Source organism: Arachis ipaensis, chromosome B8, assembly GCF_059453495.1.
Source record: "Arachis ipaensis isolate K30076 ecotype BB chromosome B8, ASM5945349v1, whole genome shotgun sequence".
Lineage (NCBI taxonomy): Eukaryota > Viridiplantae > Streptophyta > Magnoliopsida > Fabales > Fabaceae > Arachis > Arachis ipaensis.
The window spans coordinates 38,394,864-38,418,470 of NC_142443.1; the positions used below are offsets into that span (position 1 = coordinate 38,394,864).

The 23,607-nt window shown below is 34.0% G+C and overlaps 1 protein-coding gene across 1 annotated transcript; it reads left to right on the forward strand.

The window, feature by feature from the left end:
* Positions 1-12,926: 12,926 nt before the first annotated feature.
* On the forward strand, positions 12,927-14,057 carry LOC107614442 (cuscuta receptor 1-like). The gene has a single exon (XM_021108212.1). It carries the CDS (start codon positions 12,927-12,929, stop codon positions 14,055-14,057), a length of 1,131 nt encoding a protein of 376 aa, XP_020963871.1.
* The last annotated feature ends 9,550 nt before the right edge of the window (positions 14,058-23,607 follow it).

Sequence of the window (23,607 nt, forward strand, 5' to 3'; positions counted from 1 at the left end):
CGACGCTACGGTCGCGTGGCTGCAAACGGTGCGGTGATCAGAGCTCCGAATTGAAAGTTATATGAGATTTAGTGAAGGGTTAGGGTTTGGAACTTACCCTCTTTGGTGTTTCTGCATTCTTCACATGCATAGGAAAGAAAATGAGCTGAAGCTCATTTATATTAAGGAATTGGGTTGGGCCTTAGGCCTAATACGGGTCCGGTTTGCCCGGTTCGGCCCGTTTGGCTCAATCTTGGGCCAAATTCTTTGAAATTAGTGTCAAAATTCTTGTTTTAATTAGCTCTACCTCACTATAAAATTCTATTTCCTAATTATTTTAATTAATAATTAATTTATTGGATAATTATTTACAAATTTTGTGGAGTTTACATCCTACCCTCCTAACAGAAATTTTCGTCCTCGAAAATTCACTCTCAAATCTTCATATACGCCCTCTCAGATTTAACCGACCTCTTACCATTCATTTTGCCATTCTCCCAACATTAATTCAAATACTAATTCACATTCTCTAGTCTCAGGTAAAAGATCATAAACTTAGTCAAGTCCGAGCCTAAGTTATATCATTTGTTTCACTCTCAGTTTCGTCTAGCTCTTTCTCAATAGTTAATCAGATGTCTAACTTGCCTCATCTCTTATAAAACCTTCCACAACTCTCATCCGAACATACTTTCAAAACTCCCAACACCTTCCAATTTCTCTTCAAGTTTATCATTCAAAACTCATCCATTCCGTCAATCATTCATCAATGCCATACATATTCTATACAATCCCTCAACCAACCAATCAATCCTCATCAATGCTAATGGTCACATAAGCCTAAAGTATTTATGATCATCCTCTAATACTCCTCATTGCAACTATCCGCAAGCTTCTACTGCACCACTCTGATCTCAAATCACTAAGGGCTTATTTATCTATCAATCTCAACTAAAACTCTCCTTGAATCTCTTTACCTTACTAACTAAACATAGCCCACTTCACCAGTGCAACAATAAAGTCCACTGTATCACCTCGCTGGCGTCCACGAGTCACCATTTGGGTTCTGTTCACACCGGACGAGTGATATTAAGGTGATCAATCTTAATATCTCAAGTCTAGTGCTTCGAATTCCCAAACATATGCTCATGAACATTCATGCCACATATGTCAAGCAGACATCCTAGACAACATGTACACACAACCAGAGTATGCTCAGAAGCATAGTCAGTCCATTTCCCAAGCTCTAGGGGAACGAACTGCTCTGATACCATAATGTAACACCCTACCATACAGAACCTTATGCTCGAGTCATAAAGTAAAGGGTGGCGAGGTATTACGACCTCTAAAATAAAATGTGTATATATATAATAATTAAAATAAGTGTACTATACGAGGAGCCTTGAAGGATAGTTAAAGCAAAACCGTAAAATTAAAAGTGCAACGCTCGGAAATAACGTTTACTTGCGTACGAAGAAAGCTTAAACACATAATATATAGGCATATATAGACAAAGAGAGTAGAAGGTCAAGAATACATGATAAACAAGCTCTTAACTCGACCTTCGAAGCAAAGGTCGGCCAGAGTATACATATATATATACAACCCAAAATTGTCCCAGAAACATAACAAAACACCTATCTCTCTAAAAGTCCACTCAAAAGGCGAAATACAATGTATATATATATATATATATATATATATATATATATATATATACACACACACACACACATAGAATAACCGAAAATATAGTAATCCCAACCTTCGCTTGCAAAATGAACTCCAGACGCTTACCGAGGTGCCTCTCGACCTGCATATGAAAAACAAAAATATTGTATGGGATGAGAACCGGGGGTTCTCAGTATGGTAACAGTGTGATAAGCGAGAGTTTTGTTGTGTCGGTTTAGATTTTCTTCTCATAGAGATAAGAACTTCTTCGTTGTAAGCATAGCTCCAAACCAACAAATAATTCTCACATAAAAAATTTTGGTTGTCACAATAACAAACCCCAATAAAAATTAACCGAAGTATTTAGACTCTGGGTCGTCTCACAAGGAATTGCATTGAAGTGGTCAATTATTGGCTATGACGAACAAGGGGTTTGGTTGATAAAAGGGCAATAAAATAAATGACAAGAAAGTAAAGAGAGCAATTAAAGAAAGCAATTAATAAAGAGAGACATTCATAGCAAGGTTTGAGATCATAGGCTTTCTATCCTAGTCATTAATCATAACAATACTTAACAAGAATTTATCTTATTTCGTCATCCCCAATGTTGGAAGAAGGTGTAAATTATCTTCCATTAGAGAAAGTCAAACAAGACTAGTTAATCTCAAGTCAAAATTCATAATCAACTCACTAATTAAATTAGCAAGAGATTAGAGTCATTGAAAATGATATTAACTAACAACTCTAGATCACCAATCCAAATTGGGTATTAATGACTCAAGATTGCCCAATTACTCTTTCCAAACCAAGAATGCTCAAAATCTACTCAAAAGCCCAACCAAGCATTTTGTCAAACACTTGGTGGGTACAAATGGGAAGCATGGTGAAAATGCAAGAATTATAAATCTACCAACTACCAATTGCAAGGAAAGTAAATCAACAACTCAAATCATCAATTAAAAGAACATCAAACATTAAATTTCATTCAATGTAAACAAAATCCAACATGAGCATTCATGAACATAAAAAAGACATAAAAGTAAAATTGACAAGAGAACTAAGAAGAATAGAGTAGTATAAACAAGAAATTATGAAGGAAACAAGATGAGAACATGAAAATTGACCTAGATCTAAGATGGAAATATCCTAAGAACCCTAATTCTAGAGAGAAGAGAGAGCTTCTCTCTCTAGAAACTAACCTACATGATGCTAACACTTCAAACAACTGCTTCCCCCTTTGCTTGGGCTTTAATTATGCATGAAATACACTAAAAAACAAGTTGGAATTGGGCCTGGTGAGCTCAGAAATCGCCCCCAGCGTTTTGCCTTTAAGTGAGTCACGTGCGAGTATCGGTGCGTACGCGCCATGTGCGCGTGCGCGTCGATTGGCTTAATTCCTTATCCTTGCGGACGCGTCATGTACGCGTGCGCGTCCCTAAGCGAGGTCACTTTTGCGTGTGCGCGCCTTGTACGCTTGCCCGCCCATTGATGCATTCCCAATTTTTGTTTCCTCATGCATTTTCCACTTTGTATGCTTTTTTTTTCTCATTTCTTCCATCCAATGCTTGCCTTATGAACCTGAAATCACTTAACAAACACATCAAGGCATCGAATGGAATTAAGGTGAATTAAAATCACCAATTTAAGGCCTAAAAAGCATGTTTTCACATTTAAGCATAAATTAAGGGAGAATTACAAAACCATGCTATTTTATTAGATAAATATGGGAAAAGGTGAATAAATTCCCTAAAATAAGCACAAGATAAACCATGAAATCGGGGTTTATCACAGTGCCCACATCTCTAAAATATAATGACTTAGGAAAGGCGAAGGCGATCCTAGAACTTTGACAATCAGATTATGAAACTTAAAGATAATAAATTGTAAACCACAAATAGGGTAGGTCATCTAAGGTTCTAAATCTTAACTAATGTCTAACTAAAACCCTCCGTCATCTACTTTCCTCTAAAACCTCCAACTCCGGGGGAAAACACAGACAAGCAAGGAGACAATAGCGAACACAAGTAGAATACAATTACAGCAGGTAGCAAATTTAGCAAGTAGGCATAATAATCATGTAGGCAAGCCCAATTAATGCAGAATCAAACAAGACACACAAATGTATATGTTGCATGCCTGTCCTATGGCTGATGATATCATCTGTCAGTTATATAGCCAATCCGACATGTCTTGGTAGCTAATCATGGACAGAAACACCCTTCGCGGAGCAAGCGGGTTTGAGCTACAACCCCTTTACTACTACCCGCTTAACCCAGGGCCAGTGGAATAACCACTACTGCGGCTGCTACCCAGGAGGGTGTTTAAAAGCTCAACCTGGAGCAAGCAGAATAATCGACTACTGCTACTACTACCTAGGCGTCACAATCACTGACATGGAGCAAGTGGGACGAACCACAATCCTTGCTACTGCCCAGATGTCACAATCACTGACATGGAGCAAGCGGGACAAATCACAATCCTTGCTACTGCGCAAGTATCTCATTCAAGAATTCATTCAATCTTAAGTCAATCATTAATTATAATTCATCAACATTTCATCATCAATCATTCTCATGTATCATATTCATTCAAAATTCAATAATTAACTCAGTTTTTCATAATTCTCCTTCCTCATCTCATACCCAGAGCAAGTGAACAATGCCAGTGCCTACTAGCCGGGGGTCACATATCACATTTATTTACAAACTATCATTTTCGCACTTCCTCAATCATAATTCATTACTCCAAACCTTTCTTCATCAACAAATTATCTTCCTCACAGCCCAAAATCATACTTCACTACCTACCCAAAGATCCACCTACCAGGCTTTAAACAAATGTTAAAAGGGTTTTGAAAGCTAGTGGAATACATTTAGAAACAAAAATCAATGTTTTGGAAAAACAGGGCTCGCGTATGCATCACTACGCCTGCGTACGGATCATTGAAAAATTCGCCCATCCCGCGTATGCGCCACTCAGCCGCGTATGCAGAGGCACTGGGCAGAGACCACCATCCACGTATAGGGGGTCCGTGTACGCGGGCTTAGCAGCAGAAGCAAAAAGCTGCTAAGTCCAAAATTCCTGTTTTGCACACCGAACATCGAACACGCATAACTTTTTCGTTTTAAAATATTTTTCCTCCGTTCTTTAAACCGTGTAAACCTCTCGGACCAAATTTTCTTTCAAGAAAAGTTTGATAAAATTCAGAGGTCCAGAAGCCAAGTTATTCTTCGCCAAAGTTGGCTAAAAATCATAGTTTTTATAAAACTTTACAAACCTCCACTTTTCAAAACATATCAATTCCAAACCTTTTTAAAACCAACTCAAACCTTATCAATTCAGCATTAAACATTTCCCAACACATATTTTCAACTTCTTCATTCAATTCATAACCTACCAATTCCCCACTTTCATCAAAATCAAATTCAAAGTTTCAAATTAAACCATATTCAATACTTCAACTTCCAACAATACTCAACTTAATCAACCATTATGCATACCAATCAATATCGTATACAAATTACATATTCATCAACAAGAGCATTAATCTTAACCTTCAAAACTATTAACCATATAATCAATACAATGCACCTCAACTAATCAACAACATCAACAATTTAGTTCCTATCCTAGAGGGTCACTAGCCTAAGTTTTCACAATACATTATATTTCAGATACGAGAAACCGAAACCATCCTTGGACAATTTTCTGATAAACCCAGAACACCTCAAGCGTTCTCGCACCACAAGCTCCACAACTCCAGCCCCCTCACCAATGACACCCAGCCTCCAAAGTTAATCCTCTAGCTTCCAATTTTTTAAATTAACTCCAACCGATAACCAATTTCAATCTAACACTACAATTATCACTATAATCAATATAGAGTTCACTAATTCAACATTTTCACAAAGAGTTTGAGGGTTCTTACCTGACTTACCTGACCTACAGCTCAAACAAGCTAACCTGACAATACCTACAAGTTAACTCGAACCTAAACACCGAAATCATGCAAAATTCAACATAATTTTACATTGAGTTTTGAAATTGGGAAAGATAAAATTGAAAAGGAAAACGTGGATTTCTTACCTAATTATGTTCTGGGCTTTATAGAGCTCGACGCTGCGATCGCGTGGCCGCAAAGGGTGCGGCGATCGGAGCTCCAGATTGAAAGTTATATGAGTTTCAGTGAAGGGTTAGGGTTTGGAACTTACCCTCTTCTTCCCTCTTGTGTTTCTGCATTCTTCACATGCATAGGAAAGAAAATGAGCTGAAGCTCATTTATATTAAGGAATTGGGTTGGCCCTGGGCACAATACGGGCCTGGTTCGTCCGGTTCGACTCGTTTGGCCCAATTTTGGCCAAATTCTTTAAAATTAGTGTCAAAATTCTTGTTTTAATTAGCTCTACCTCAATAAACTATAAAATTCTATTTTCTAATTATTTTGATTAATAATTAATTTATTGCCTAATTATTTACAAATTTTGCGGGTTTTATAGAGTTTGTTCCAGATAGGATTGGGTTAAATCTTAGGGAAATTGGTGTTTGTAATCGTTGAAAGATAGTGAAAATTATTCCACCACTGTTGTGGGAGGGACTAGATGTAAGTCGCATTGCACATAGTGACTGAACCAGGATATATGGCTGTTTCACTTTTTTTTTCTCTGTTCTAATTCTGGTTTTATCTTCTAAGAGACAAAATAAAATTATCTTACTTATTCTAACCAACAAGACGTCACAGCTACTCTTGACTCATACAATTTAGTTCTATCTCCTTTATCGAAAAGAGACAAAATAAAAGTGTCTCCTGAACTTTAAACAAAGAAGACTTAGCATATTCTTAAAAGTTCTATCCAGTTTAAAGTAAAAACAAGCAATGTAAAAAGAAACCTAAATTCAACCGTCCATTCTCTAAGTTACTAATATCCATCAGTTAGTTATAGCAATTAGTAAATTAGAAGGTAATTATTTTAGCTAATGCATTATGACTCTATCTCTCTTTTATTTCTAACTCTATCGTTTGTATGTGTGTCAATATATAGATTTCACCCTTATTCTCTCAAAATATCCCTCTTTTTCATTTCCTAATACACTTATTGGATGAGAGAAAAAGATAAAATAAAAGTACAAGACTCTTTTAATTTAATTTTATTTTTTTATTTTTATTTATTTATTTATTTTTTGCGTAGGAATTCCAAATGTGTCAAATAAGACTTTTTTAAAAACTAGTTTAACTACCAATCCGAAGGTGATTCTTCCTTCAAACAATATATGCATGATTATCTTTTTTCTTTGGTTACGTTATGGATGTGATTTTTTTAATAATCTTTTGAAGGTAATAGAAGCAAGTCAACATTAAAAAAGTTGGAGAATTTAGATCTCAGTTATAATAACTTCAAGAAAGAGTGTAATGGAATTCTTTTCTGGTCTAACATCCCTCAACAATTTGAACCTTGCTAGTAACAATATTGGTGGACTCTTTCCTAGCAAAGGTATGAATTTACATGAATTATTAGAACATAATTTTCATGCATTGTAAGTATAAATGAGTTAAAAGAGTTTTATGTAAAAAATCAACTAGATATTATGATATTAGCAAAAATAATTAACTTTCAAACTTACTATTTAAAAAGTCATCTAAATACATAAATCTAATTAGATGATTGTATGTAAACTTTTTTATTGTATTCATGCATCAAAATTAAATTCTTATATTATTTTATACATAAGAATTTGTTTAATTTGTAGATTCTGATTAGAAATATTTGTTTAGTGGTATCACATCTGCAAAACTTGGTGATGTTGGACTTGAGTTTTAATTATCTTTATGGCGGCTTGACAACTCAAGGTACCCATTTCTATTTGAGGATTCATTTTTATCTCGTTTGGTGGGTTTATCAAAAGAATTGTGTTATTCGTATTATCTATCTGAAAGCATTAGGTAGAACTCATTAGTTATAGTATCTATGGTTGATTTTTATTCAAATTTTTATTTTCGTTTAGGAATGACAGTGCAATGGCGCGGGCAGGGATAGATTTTCGCACTACTTGAATTAGTCTAGCCCTATTTTATTCTATATAAATCCTATCCTGTTAGAACTCGTGAATAATAAAAATTTGTATCCTAATTCGTTCCGTGGAGTACTTGTCCATGGACGGATATACCCATATCCGATCCCGTTTCCTCCCAAGCACCAACTGTCTTATCAAAATTCACCATGAATTAGGTTGGATAATTACCCACCCCAGCTAAATAGGAACAAGACGAGTACTCGCAGGTACAAATTATATTATTATCTCTATTTTAGTCATTTTGATTACATTGTAAATTCAAAATTCGAGTGCAAGCTAAGTGCGATTAAACTAAAAAAGTTTTGAACTGACATTATATCTTCACTTAGTGATTAAAAGTTCGTTTTTGTAGAGACATATAAAAATAAGGAAGACCTATTATATTTTAAAACACCATTAAGAAGAGTTTATTAATGAAAGGATTATTTTAAAAATACTTAAGAGAATGACCAATTTTTTTTTTAAGTAGGCATTATATTCTTAGTTGTTGTTGTCAATTGTATTACTATATAACCAAATCTTGAATGGGTGAAAGTATCTACATAAAATTCTACATAAAGTCAGCAGATATTTTAATAGAAATATATATCAAACTGGATTAAAATTACTTGAGTTGATGTAATATTTATAGAAGTGTGAATTTAATGCAGCTGACTATTTCAAAATGGGAGAACTTACTCTGTAGATTGAGGGCACTTAACTATCCTCATTATGAGGAAGGTTTTATGCATAACAAAAAGTTATTCCCTCTACACGTAGTGAATTTGGAGGAGTGAGGGAAGCATATGGCTTGCTTCCTAAGTTAGATCGGGTCATGGATGAAAGAATCCGAATTGGAACCCTTCCGGATATAGGTGATCTATCAGCCGTCAGCGCGTTGGGTCAGATCGAGTTAAACTTTAATATAGAAACAGGATAGGGCTTCTTGAGTTATTGAACTCATATTTTTTTTTGGTGACTAAATAGAAAAGAAAGAAAGAAAAAGAGACAAAACCAAATTAATTGGATAGGGTCATATCTAAATCTATTAGATGTTGAAGCTCACTCCATGGTTGGCTCCAATTCGAGTGAATGTCCGCGACAGAAGCAGCTGCTTTAGCCATACAATCTGCAACACTATTTGCAGTCCTCTGAATTAAAAGAATAGAGACTCTCCAATTCCAATTCATAACCTCCTGTATATGTTTTGCCAAATCCCATTCCGAAATATCCTTACCAAGCATTCTTTGGTTTACCAAGAAAAGAGCTTCTAAACAGTCTGTTTCACAAATAACCTCACGAAATCCACTCTCCCAAGCAAGAAGTAAACCTCTCCAAATTGCATACAATTCAGCAAAAAGAACACTGCACACTTCGACTTTCCCAGTGCAACCTTTCAACCAACATCCATCAGGATTGCGAATGATACAACCAAAACCAGCATAGCCAGAAGGAGCAAACCAACTAGCATCACAATTCAATTTAACAGAATAAACTGGAGGTGGAACCCAATGCAAACAAAGTGAAGGAGGAGACAGAGATTAATGCATAGCAAAAATAGTGTGAAACTCCCTTACTGAACTACGAATCAAACTCACCACTTTACTAGCACTCCATGAATCATCTATATTAAATAAGTCATGGTTCCTGCTTCTCCAAATCCACCAGATGGTCGAAAAGAAAAGAAAAATATTTTCACTCCTTGCACCTCTATAGAGCCAATCATGTAAATTCGAGTTATCTGAATACAGGCCTAAAAGGTTCCAGACCTCCTTGGCACTAGGGCACTCCCGAAGACAATGAAGAATTGATTCAGAACCATTCTGACATCGATGACAGATGCTAGATAAAGCTAAACCACGACCCAAACGAAAATCTGCCGTAGGAATAGCATTATGAAGACTGAGCCAAATCAAGAACTTGTACTTCTCAGGAATATGCAGTCGCCATATCCACAACCAATTATCATGCTCATTCCAGTCAAACTTTCTTTTGACTAGCCAACTGTACCCACTCCTAGCTGAGTAAAGTCTAGAAGATGCCACACCCCACGACCAACCCGAACTCTCTCCAGCATTCAAATCTGGATTATAAGCATTCAAACGCTGTTTGACATCTTCTGGAATGATAGAGAAAATATCATGGAGATTCTATTGACCATCTTTCCAAACGTCTCTAATAGTTAAATCAGAGTCAGATATATGTATAAAAGGGACATCTTGAGCAATTGGACCCTCAATACTCCAATTGTCAAACCAAAAAGATTGATCAAGTGACCCAACGCACCAAGAGAAGGCATCCTTAAGAGCACCAAAAGCCTTTGAGATACTCTTCCAAACATGAGAAGCATTGCAAGGGACAGGGCCATCTAAAACTCTCTCATTCCTCATATACTTCGCCCTCAATAGAGCAACCCAAGGCTTGTCCTGACAATGAAAAAGTTGCCACACCAATTTACCAAGTAAAGATATATTAACACACGTAGGATCTCTAACACCCAGGCCACCAAATTTTTTTGGAGTGATCACGGTCCTCCAATTAACAAGAGAAAGACCTTTACCATCAACTTGACCCTTCCAAAGGAACTGTCTCATCATAAAAGATAATTTATCGCAAACCCAATTTGGAAAAAAAGATATCTGCATATGATAGACAGGAATGGATGCTGCAACAGAATTGATCAGGCAAAGTCTCCCTGCTTTATTTAGAAGCCTTCCTTTCCAATTAGCTAATCTTCCCCTCACTTTTTCAATCACCGAGTGAAAAGAAGCCCTACTCGTACGGGAATGATTAAGGTTAACTCCAAGATATCTTCCTAAGTTCAAAGCAAAACGTATTGAAGAAACACTAGTAAAAATATCTCTTCTACGAGCAGTCACATTTTTAGAACAAAAAGCTTTAGACTTTTCAAGATTCACTTTCATGCCAGATGCCTTGCAAAAAATGTTAAGAGAATGCATGACCATTTGGACCTGACTCTTTGTAGCCTGACAGAAGAGTAAGAGATCATCTGCAAACATCAAATGAAAAAATTTTGGGTCACCCCTAGTGACAGAAACTGGTTTCCACACACCCTCGACCACCTTATGAGATATATAGCAAGCAAGTCTTTCCATACAAAGCACAAATAAGTAAGGAGACATTGGATCGCCCTGTCTAAGCCCCATTCTAGGAGCAAAACTATCCAATCTATTCCCATTCCACATAATAGAAAGAGATGATGCACGGACACAAGTCATAATCAAATTAACAGTGATGATAGGAAAACCATATAGAAACGGATAGAAAAATTTCCGATATTTCAAGTTCAAATATTAACTTTTGGCAATAGAATTGCAAATTAAACTTATTTTAGTTCGATTTAGTTGGAAATTAAATATGAGAATTAGAATTATCTAAAAAATTGAAAATTATATTTTTATTTTATTTTAATATAAATTTTTTTTTGAGAGGAGAGTTGAACCTGAATCTTCTAGTATAAGGATCAACCTAGCAACTACTAGACTGATTTTATTATAGTTATTTTTAATGCTTTTTAAAATATATATTTTATTTTCACATGATATCTTAATTAATACACTATATTTTAAGTATATATTTTATTATTTTTAATTATAAATTTATTTATTTTTTTATAATTATATAATATCTATTAATATTATTTTTTTAATAAATACTTATAATATATAATAGTATAATAGGTATAAATTAATTAATAAATTATTAAAATTTTAAAATAATAATTATTTTTTATAAAAACAAAATAAAAATACTTTGATAGAATAAAAATAATAAAATATTTATTGTTCTTGTTCTATATTATTTTAGAATAGTTTAGTTATTTTTAAAATATTAGTAGTAAAGATATGTATTTTAAATTTTAATTTTAAGTTTTTGATTATTTTATATTTTTATTTACATAGAATCGAGTTAATCAGTTCAATAAATAATCCATCAGTTAAACCAATAACTCAGTAATCCAATAGCTTAACCGATTTGATCATCGATTCAATTCTGATAACTATGAGAATATTTATTCTCGGAATGTTTCAAATCTACTATTAAAGATTTGAATATTAATGCTTTTTTAAAAAATAAAATAAAAGAAAATTACAAACATACACCAAGTTCTCTTTAGGTGCAACCTGTTTTTCTTTTCTTATTTAAACCAAAATAATAAGTTGAAACAATTAAATATGATCATGTGTATATATAGCATCTAAACGTATTTCTCTATCTATTCTTGTAAAGCTTTGGCAAATCTAAGCAATTTGCAAGTCCTTAAATTAGGTCAATTATCTCTCAATGGATCTCTCCCAATTCAAGGTGAGCAAATCTTCATTGTTACCTCCAAAAAAATTTATCTTTTTACCCTCAGCTTTAATTTGAATACCCATGATGACATGATGTAAAATTGCATTCTAATCATGTTATATACTACTCATATGTAGGTTTATGTAAAATGAAACAACTAAAAGTGCTAGACTTATATGGAAATGCATTCGAAGGAACTTTGGATGCATGTGTGGCAAATTTGACATCGCTTCGAGTTCTTGATCTCTTCGGAAACTTCTTAAGCGGGAACGTTTTTGGACCTTGGATTTCTAGCCTTGCATTGTTGGAGACCCTTTCCCTGGGTATGAATTCATTTGAGGGCATATTCTCATTAAACATGTTGGCTAACCATTCAAAGCTTAAGGTGTTAGAACTCGAAGAAATGGATTCTGAAACGTTTCAAGTGCAAACCGAAACCTCCCCTTGGATTGCATCATTTCAATTGGAACAATTAGACATTTCCAGTTGCAAAGTCAACTCGCATACAAAAACACTTCCTTCTTTCCTTTCATCTCAGACCAGTTTGGAAATTATTGCCCTATTAGATAACGATCTAGTTGGTTCATTTCCCATCAATTGAAAGAAGTATACTTTGGCGGCAATTGTTTTACTGGACCTTTTGAACTACCCTTTGATCTAAATTATCATCACATGGATCAACTAGAGTTCTTGGACATATCAGACAACAAAATCCAAGGTGAGCTCCCCAGGAACATAGGAGTTGTCTTCCCAAATTTAATTCTTCTGGATGTGTCTAACAATAAGTTTGGCGGTCATATTCCCCAATCAATTGGAGAGATGGAAAATTTGACAACATTGTATCTTGAAATAACAGATTTTCTGGAAACTTACATGAGCACATTCTTAATGGATGCTTGTCATTGTCTAGTTTGATTATGGATAATAACCAGCTAAATGGAACACTTCCCAGTTTCACTGGAAATCCAAAGCTTGTCTTGTTATTTGCATCAAGGAACAATTTTCAGGGTTCTATAACGAGAGAGTTTTGCAGGCTTGGACTTGCCATTTTGGACCTCTCTTTCAATAACCTTTCTGGTACCTTACCACCATCTTGTTTAAATAGGTCGTTCATAAACTTGCAAGGAAATAGCATCACTGGTAAAATACCCGAGGCACCGACGAACATGTCAGTGTTGATGGATTTGAGTGACAATAAATTTACAGGAAGTATTCCAGAAAGTATATACAGTCTCCCGAATTTGAGGTATTTATTATTGGCAGGTAATGACCTACAAGGCCAACTTTCCAGTCAAATATGTCAGTTAAAAAATCTCCAGGCCTTAGACCTTTCACGCAACAACTTATCTGGCTTTATTCCTTCTTGCTTGAACAAGATACGATTTTCAGAAGAAAGTTATGATACACCGAGTAGAATACCTGGATTCTCTTCAAGAGGTGTAGACATCATCGAGAAAACTTTGATGCTTGTTTTGATGCTTTTGTTTATGGAACAGAAAGTGCAATTCACAATAAAAGCTTCTTCTCGTGAATATAAAGGTGATATACTTGAAGACATATCAGTATTAGATTTGTCATCTAACCAATTGACGGGAAAAATTCCTTATCAGATAGGAAATTTACGTGACCTTTATGCACTTAACCTGTCCAACAATAATCTGAGTGGATCAATTCCAAAGAGCTTCAAGAAATTGCAAAGTATAGAGAGCTTGGATCTTTCAAATAACAAATTGAGCGGACAGATCCCACTTGAGTTACAAGACTTGCACTCATTAGCTATCTTGAATGTGTCTTACAACAACTTATCAGGTAGTGATCAAGGACAATTTGGCACCTTTGGTGATAGCAACTACAAAGGAAACCCATATCTCTCTTGGGGTATTAGCAATAGAAGAATTGCAGCATCGCCACTATCTCCCATTCAATTGGATGAGGTAAACCACGATGATTCTTCAGTGGATTCCACTTCCTTCTATTGGAGTTTTGTTGCCACCTTTGTCACGGTGCTCTTGGCAATGCTGACGATCCTTTGGGTCAATCCTCATTAGCGCGGAGCGTGGTTTTATTTTATTGAAGGAGTTCTTCTCAAATGTTTTGGTGGACTTCTTAGAGATGCATTCTACTAGGAAAAAGAAAATTGTGTATGATCTATCTTGCTAGCTTGCTTAAGAAGCCATACTTGTATAGCATCACTCAAGAAGAATAAAGTTTGTATGCACTTCTGAACTATTTCTATCTCTCAAATTCCCATAACTTTGTTTTTAATGTCATTTAGTAGTTGTGTGCTAGTAATATGTTTTACTATCACAAATTCACAGTGTGCTAAATGTATGCTAAAATATGGTGTTATTAATTAGATAAAAAGTAAATATTAAATACATATTAAATTAGTTGTTATATATTTATATATAAATATATATTTTAATTTTTAATATATATTTTATATTTTAATATATATTTTATACAAATAATTAATTTTAGTTTTAATTTTAATTTTAATTTTAATATTAATTTTAATATACAATTAGCATCATTGTTAAATCAAACTTGATAAATTTTACGTTATTGCTGTCAACGAAAGAAGACTCAAGAAGATATTAATCATGCCAAATATCGTATAATTCAAAGGTTTCATTATCTATTCTATCATATGAAAATTTGAGTTTTTGTACTTATTCATAAAGTTAACGTGACATACTTTTAAGAGTATTTTTTTTTATTTTTTTTAACTCATTAAATATAATTCATTATGATGGATTAATTATATTAACTAATTAATTTAATTAGATATTTAAGTATCACACAATTTAATATTTTGTATATCAATTAATTGAATATAATAAATACAAATTAATTTAGTTAAAAGTTAATTGTTTTATAGTTTTCTATATATATAAATATGACAGAATAAAATTGTAAAAATAATCTTTTTATCACTTTAGTATTTTAACTCTTTTTTTTACGTGTAATTTTGTTTTGTACTAACTTTGTTTATTTAATGATAAAATATACTCGTGTTAATTTTATTATATAATAGTCTATTTTTCTCTCATATATTTTGATTTGTATAATTATTATTGATCTTGCTGTTAGTTTTTATTTTCTTGAATTGTTTTTTTTATGACATGATAATTTAAAAAAAAAAAGCAAAAAAAAATATAGCCAAAAATGGAGGCTAAAAGTCTAAAGCAGCAAGATCAGTCCTCAACATTATTATTATTGATATGAATTTTATTATTTCTTTTCTAACATTCTTTAATATGAGCTTTATTTCTTATTATTCTTTATTATTATTAATATTTTTATTATTTTTCTCTAATTATAATTCTCCTTATAATAATTTTTTGATAAAATATTTTTTTAGTCTAATAGATTTTTTTCTATTTTTGTCAAAAATAATATATATAAAAAGAAAAAAAGAAGATACAAATTAAATTTTAAAATTTAAATTTAAATAAAATGTGCAAAGTGCAACTATTGAATTGAAATCTAGAATTCATCATTTGATAGATTTAAACTCTTTGTATTATCGTCATTGAAAATTTCAAATACTATTATAAAATTTTAGATATTTTTTATCTTATTGTTCTTAAATTATACATTATACTGTTTATTTGAAGAGTTTTATTTTTTTTTAAATAAGTGTGACATTATATACTTTTTTGGATATAAAGAAATAATGAAGTTGAAGTGAATAACAAAATTAATTATATAATAAGATACAAATTTTTAGAATTTCTAACACAATTGACAAATTTTTTGTTTTAAAATAAAATAATTTCATTTCAATTTTAGTTCTTTCCATCCGATCTGATGAGAATTCTTTTCCTATGCCAATGGCTCCATTTTTTTTAAGATATCAATCTTATTTTAGCAAATAGAAATATATGACGGGCTTTAGGGGAAAAAAAAGGGAAGAGGGGCTCGCTTTTCAATCTTGCCGCACAACTCATATCGGCAAACTTCATTGTTTTGTTAAGGTTTCTACACTTTATGATGGAGCTGACATGACATACTCTGGAGAGTATTTCTCGGTTTAATTATTTTAACTCATTCAATACAATTTATTACAATAACTTAGCTATATCAGCTTATTGATTTGATTAGAATAGGAATGGCTTTGGTATACAGGAAAGGTGAAGAATAGGAACGTGGTTGGTATTATTATGGATAAGCAGTGGAAGAAGGACGCAGTGGATGCCAAGAGGGTGGGAGATCGGATCATCTCTATCAAACTTGTGGTGGAGGGAGGTGCTTTTCATGTGATTAGCGCCTATGCACCCCAAGTGGGTTTAGACGAACAACACAAGATAAGGTTTTGGGAGGATCTAGAGAGTTTGGTCTAAGGCATACTGGTGCACGAAATTGTGATCATCAATGGCGCCAACAACTTGGTACGCACAATTGTAATCTCAACTCTTTTTCACAATTCCGCACAACTAACCAACAAGTGTACTGGATCGTCCAAGTAATAAACCTTACGTGAGTAAGGGTCAATCCCACGGAGATTGTCGGCTTGAAGTAAGCTATGGTCATCTTGTAAATCTCAGTCAGGCGGATTCAAATGGTTATGGAGGATTGATAATTAAAAGATGAATAAAAGATAAAATAAGATAGAAATACTTATGTAATTCATTGGTGAGAATTTCAGATAAGCGTATGAAGATACTTTGCTCCTCCTGAACTTCTACTTTCCTATTGTCTTCATCCAATCATTCATACTCCTTTCCATGGCAAGCTGTATGTTGGGTTTCACCGTTGTCAATGGCTACCTCCCGTCCTCTTAGTGAAAATGGTCCAAATGCGCTGTCACCGCATGGCTAATCATCTGTCGGTTCTCGATCATGTTGGAATAGGATCCATTGATCCTTTTGTGTCTGTCACTACGCCCAACACTCGCGAGTTTGAAGCTCGTCACAGCCATCCCTTTCCAGATCCTACTCGGAATACCACAGACAAGGTTTAGACTTTCCGGATCTCAGGAATAGCCGCCAATAATTCTAGCCTATACCACGAAGGTTCTAATCTTAGATTAGAAACCCAAGAGATATACATTCAAGCTTGTTGCATGTAGAATGGAAGTGGTTGTCAGGCACGCGTTCATAGGTGAGAATGGTGATGAGTGTCACATAATCATCACATTCATCATGTTCTTGAGTGCGAATGAATATCTTAGAATAAGAATAAGCTTGAATTGAATAGAAAAACAATAGTACTTTACATTAATTCATGAAGAACAGCAGAGCTCCACACCTTAATCTATGGTATGTAGAAACTCCACCGTTGAAAATACATAAGAACAAGGTCTAGGCATGGCCGTGAGGCCAGCCCCCATAAAGATCTAAGATAGCATAAGACTAATCGAAGATGAAAATACAATAGCAGAAGGTCCTATTTATAGAGAACTAGTAGCCTAGGGTTTACTAAAATGAGTAAATGATGCAGAAATCTACTTCCAGGCCCACTTGGTGTGTGCTTGGGCTGAGCATTGAAGCTTTCACGTGTAGAGGCTTCTCTTGGAGTTAAACGCTAGCTTTTGTGCCAGTTTGGGCGTTTAACTCCAGCTTTTATGCCAGTTCTGGCGTTTTGACGCCAGAATTTTTATGCTGACTTGGAACGCCGGTTTGGGCCATCAAATATAAGGTAAAGTATGAACTATTATATATTGCTGGAAAGCCCACGATATCTACTTTCCAACGCAATTCAGAGCGCGCCAATTGGGCTTCTGTAGCTCCAGAAAATCCACTTCGAGTACAGGAAGGTCAGAATCCAACAGCATCTGCAGTCCTTTTTCAGCCTCTAAATCAGATCTTTCCTCAGGTCCCTCAATTTCAGCCAGAAAATACCTGAAATCATAGAAAACCACAAAACTCATAGTAAAGTTTAGAAATATAATTTTTAATTAAAAACTAATAAAAATATAATAAAAACTAACTAAAACATACTAAAAACTACCTAAAAATAGTGCCAAAAAGCGTATAAATTTTCCGCTCATCACAACACTAAACTTAAATTGTTGGTTGTCCCCAAGCAACTGAAAATCAAATAGGATAAAAAGAAGAGAATATACAATGAATTTCAAAAATATCTATGAAGATCAGTCTTAATTAGATGAGCGGGGCTATTAGCTTTTTGCTTCTGAATAGTTTTGGCATCTCACTTTATCCTTTGAAGTTCAGAATGATTGGCAACTATAGGAACTCAGAATTTAGATAGTGTTATTGATTCTCCTAGTTCAGTATGTTGATTCTTGAACACAGCTACTTTATGAGTCTTGGCCGTGACCCTAAGCACTTTGTTTTCCAGTATTACCACTGGATACAAAAATGTCACAGACACATAACTGGGTGAACCTTTTCAGATTGTGACTCAGCTTTGCTAGAGTCCCTAATTAGAGGTGTCCAGAGCTCTTAAGCACACTCTTTTTTTTTGCTTTGGACCACGACTTTAACCGCTCAGTCTCAAGCTTTTCACTTGACACCTTCACGCCACAAGCACATGGTTAGGGACAGCTTGGTTTAGCCGCTTAGGCCAGGATTTTATTCCTTTAGGCCTTCCTATCCACTGATGCTCTAAGCCTTGGGTCCTTTTTATTTTTACCCTTGCCTTTTGGTTTAAAGGGCAATTGGCTTTTTTTGCTTGCTTTTTTTTTTCGCCATTCTCTCTTTTTTTTTCTGCAAGCTTTTTATTCACTGCCTTTTCTTGCTTCAAGAATAATTTTTTATGATTTTTCAGATTATCAATAACATTTCTCCTTTTCCATCATTCTTTTAAGAGCCAACAATTTTAACATTCATAAACAACAAATTCAAAAATATGCACTGTTCAAGCATTCATTCAGAAAACAAAGAGGATTGCCACCACATCAAAATAATTAATCTGTTTTAAAATTCGAAATTCATGTACTTCTTTTTTTTTTTCTTTTTTTTAATTAAAATATTTTTTTATTTAAGAAAGGTGATAGATTCATAGGACGTTTCATAGCTTAAAGGCATAGACACTAAGACACTAATGATCATGTAGTAAAGACACAAACATAAATAAAACATAAAGCATAATTTTCGAAAAATAGAAAAATAAGAACAAGGAAATTAAAGAACGGGTCCACCTTAGTGATGGCGGCTTGTTCTTCATCTTGAAGATCTTATGGAGTGCTTGAGCTCCTCAATGTCTCTTCCTTGCTTTTGTTGCTCCTCCCTCATGACTCTTTGGTCTTCTCTAATTTCATGGAGGAGGATTGAATGCTCTTGGTGCTCCACCCTTATTTGTCCCATATTGGAACTTAATTCTTCAAGGGAGGTGTTAATTTTCTCCCAATAGTTTTCTGGAGGAAAATGCATCCCTTGAGGCATCTCAGGAACTTCATGATGAGGAATTTCCTCATGCTCTTGGTGAGGTTCTCTTGTTTGCTCCATCCCTTTCTTAGTGATGGGCTTGTCCTCATCAATGAGGATGTCTTCCTCTATGTCAATTCCAGTTGAATTGCAGAGGTGACTGATGAGCGGATAACTTATACGCTTTTTGGCATTGTTTTTACATAGTTTTTAGTATGATTTAATTAGTTTTTAATATATTTTTATTAGTTTTTAAATAAAAATCACATTTCTGGACTTTACTATGAGTTTGTGTGTTTTTCTGTGATTTCATATATTTTCTGGCTGAAATTGAGGGACCTGAGCAAAAATCTGATTCAGAGGCTGAAGAAGGACTGCAGATGCTGTTGGATTCTGACCTCCCTGCACTCAAAGTGGATTTTCTGGAGCTACAGAAGTCCAAATTATGCACTCTCAATTGCGTTGGAAAGTAGACATCCAGAGCTTTCCAGAAATATATAATAGTCCATACTTTGCCTGAGTTTTAATGATGCAAACTGGCGTTCAACTCCAAGGAAGACCTCTACACGTGAAAGCTTCAATGTTCAGTCCAAGCACACACCAAGTGGGCCCGAAAGTGGATTTCTGCATCATTTACTTATTTCTGTAACCCTAGTAACTAGTTTAGTATAAATAGAACATTTTACTATTGTGTTAGACATCTTTGGATTATCTTTTATCTTTTGATCATATTTTGATGATTGAACCCTCTTTGGGAGGCTGGCCATTCGGCCATGCATGGACCATTATCACTTATGTATTTTCAACGGTAGAGTTTCTACACACCATAGATTAAGGTGTGGAGCTCTGTTGTTCCTCATGAATTAATGCAAAGTACTATTGTTTTTCTATTCAATTAAAGCCTATTTCTTCTCTAAGATATTCATTCGCACACAAGAACATGATGAATGTGATGATTATGTGACGCTCATCACCATTCTCACTTATGAACGCGTGCCTGACAACCGCTTCCGTTCTACATGCAAACAAGCTTGAATGTGTATCTCTTAGCCTCCTGATCGTGAGATCAGAGTCTTCATGGTATAGGCTAGCATTATTGGCGGCCATTCTTGAGTCCGAAAAGTCTAAACCTTGTCTGTGGTATTCCGAGTAGGATCTGGGAAGGGATGGCTGTGACGAGCTTCAAACTCGTGAGTGCTGGGCGTAGTGACAGACGCAAAAGGATTACTGAATCCTATTCCAGTATGATCGAGAACCGACAGATGATTAGCCGTGCGGTGACAGCGCTTTTTGGACCATTTTCACTGAGAGGACGGGAAGTAGCCATTGACAACGGTGATGCCCTACATAAAGCTTGCCATGGAAAGGAGTATGAAGGATTGGATGAAGCAGTAGGAAAATAGAGGTTCAGAAGGAATAAAAGCATCTCCATACGCTTATCTGAAATTCTCACCAATGAATTACATAAGTATCTCTATCATTATTTTACGTTTTATTTATCTTTTCATTATTAAAACTCTATAACCATTTGAATCCGTCTGACTGAGATTTACAAGGTGACCATAGCTTGCTTTAAGCCGACAATCTCCATGGGATTGACCCTTACTCACGTAAGGTTTATTACTTGGATGACCCAGTGCACTTGCTAGTTAGTTGTTCGAAGTTGTGACAAAGAACTAAGATTATAAACGTGCGTATAAAGTTTTTGGCACCGTTACCAAGGAATGAACGATCATGATTTCGCATACCAAGTTTTTGGCGCCGTTACCGGGGAATGAACGATCACGATTTTGCATACCAAGTTTTTGGCGCCGTTGCCGGGGATTGTTCGAGTTTGGACAACTGACGGTTCATCTTGTTGCTCAGATTAGGTAATTTTATTTTAATTCTAAGCTTTTTATTTTTATTAATTTTATCTTTATTTTCGAAAAATTTTCAAAAAAAATATTTTTAAAATAAATAAATCATTCTATGTTCTTCAAAATTTTTAAGAATGAATTCTAGAGTTTCACGATGATCTGTTGAATTCTGGCTGGCTGTGAAGCCATGTCTAATCCTTTGGACCTAGATTTCAACTTATCATCACAAGAGTCCGTAGATTCTCATCTAATCAGCTGTTATATGTCTGATTTGTATTTGCTGAAACTTGGCTGGCCATTGGCCAGGTCTAGTGTTTTGGACTGGAGCTTTCACTGAAAGCTTGGCTGGCTAGTAAGCCATGTCTAATTCCTGGACCGGAACTTTAGACTAACATTTCATGATTCCTGGAATTCTTATTAAAAATTTTGAAATCCTTATTTTTCTTTCCAAATAATTTTCGAAAAATCCAAAAAAAATTTAATAAAATCATAAAAACAAAAAATTTGATGTTTCTTGTTTGAGTCTTGTGTCAAATTTTAAGTTTGGTGTCAATTGCATGCTTTTAATTTTTCTTTAAATTTTCGAAGAACACATGCATTGAGTCTCTTTCTTGTTCTTCATGATCTTCAAGTTGTTCTTGACAAGTCTTCTTGTTTGATCTTCATATTTTCTTGTTTTGTGTCTTTTCTTGTTTTTCATATGCATTTTCAATTTGTTAGTGTCTAAACATTAAAAATTTTTAAGTTTGGTGTCTTGCATATTTTCTTGTCTTAAAAATTTTCAAAAATAAGTTTTTGGTGTTCATCTTGACATTCAAAGTGTTCTTGGTTTTCATCTTGACATTCAAAGTGTTCTTGCATGCATCATGTGTTTTGATTCAGAATTTTCATGTTTTGAGTCTTTTTGTTGTTTTTCTCTTTCTTCATTAAAAATTCAAAAATAAAAAAAATATTTTTCCCTTATTCACTCATAAATTTTCGAAAATTTGAGTTGACTTTTTCAAAAATTTTTAAAATCTAGTTATTTTTTATGAGTCAAATCAAATTTTCAATTTAAAAATTCTATCTTTTTCAAATCTTTTAAAAAAAATCAAATCTTTTTCATTTTTCTTTAATAATTTTTAAATTTTCAAAATTTATTTTCAAAAATATTTTTTAATTCTATTTGATATTTTCGAAATTAATGCTAACAATTAATGTGATTGATTCAAAAAAATTTTAAGTTTGTTACTTACCTAGTAAGAAAGGTTCAATCTTTAAATTTTTAAATCATATCTTTTTGTTTCTTGTTAGACAAGTAATCAACTTTAATTTTCAAAATAAAATCTTTTTAAATTTCTTTTTCAATTTTTTTTTCAAAATAAGTTTCAATCACATCTTTTTCAAAATCTTTTCTAACTTCTTATCTTTTCAAAAATTGATTTTCAAATATTTTTCAATTAACTACTTGACTTTTTGTTTGATTTTAAAAGTTTACTATTTCAATCATATCTTTTTCAAAACTACCTAACTAATTCTCTCTCTAATTTTCGAAAATCACCTTCCTCTTTTTCAAAATTCCTTTTTAATTAACTAATTGTTTTAACTTTTAATTTAATTTAATTTTTCTTTTTTTTTAAATTTTTGAATTTTAATTTTAATTTTAAATTAAAAACAAAAATATTTTTCTCTTCTTTTAAATTATTTTTGAAAATTCTTCTCTCTCACCTTCTCCTAATTATTTATTCATCTACTAACACTTCTCTTCTTCTTAAAAATTCGAACCATCTCCCTCTTTCTGTGTTCGAATTTCTTTTCTTCTTCTACTCACATAAAGGAATCTCTATACTGTGACATAGAGGATTTCTCTTCTTTTCTGTTTTCTTCTTTTTCATATGAGCAGGAACAAGGATAAGAGCATTCTTGTTGAAGCCGATCCTGAACCTGAAAGGACTCTAAAGAGGAAGCTAAGGGAAGCTAAAGCACAACTCTCTGGAGAAAATCTGACAGAAATTTTCGAAAAAGAAGGAGACATGGCCGAAAATAATAACAATGCATGAAAGATGCTTGGTGACTTTACTGCACCCAATTTCAACTTACATGGAAGAAGCATCTCAATCCCAGCCATTGGAGCAAACAATTTTGAGCTAAAGCCTCAATTAGTTTCTCTGATGCAACAGAACTGCAAGTTTCATGGACTTCCATCAGAAGATCCTTTTCAGTTCTTAACTGAATTCTTGCAGATCTGTGATACTGTCAAGACCAATGGGGTTGACTCCGAGGTCTACAGGCTTATGCTTTTCCCGTTTGCTGTAAGAGACAGAGCTAGAATATGGTTGGACTTTCAACCTAAAGATAGACTGAACTCTTGGGATAAGCTAGTCACGTCTTTCTTAGCCATGTTCTTTCCTCCTCAAAAGCTTAGC

Excerpts from the sequence above, each read along its gene's own strand:
- LOC107614442 (XM_021108212.1), top strand. The coding sequence starts at position 12,927 with ATGGATAATAACCAGCTAAATGGAACACTTCCCAGTTTCACTGGAAAT.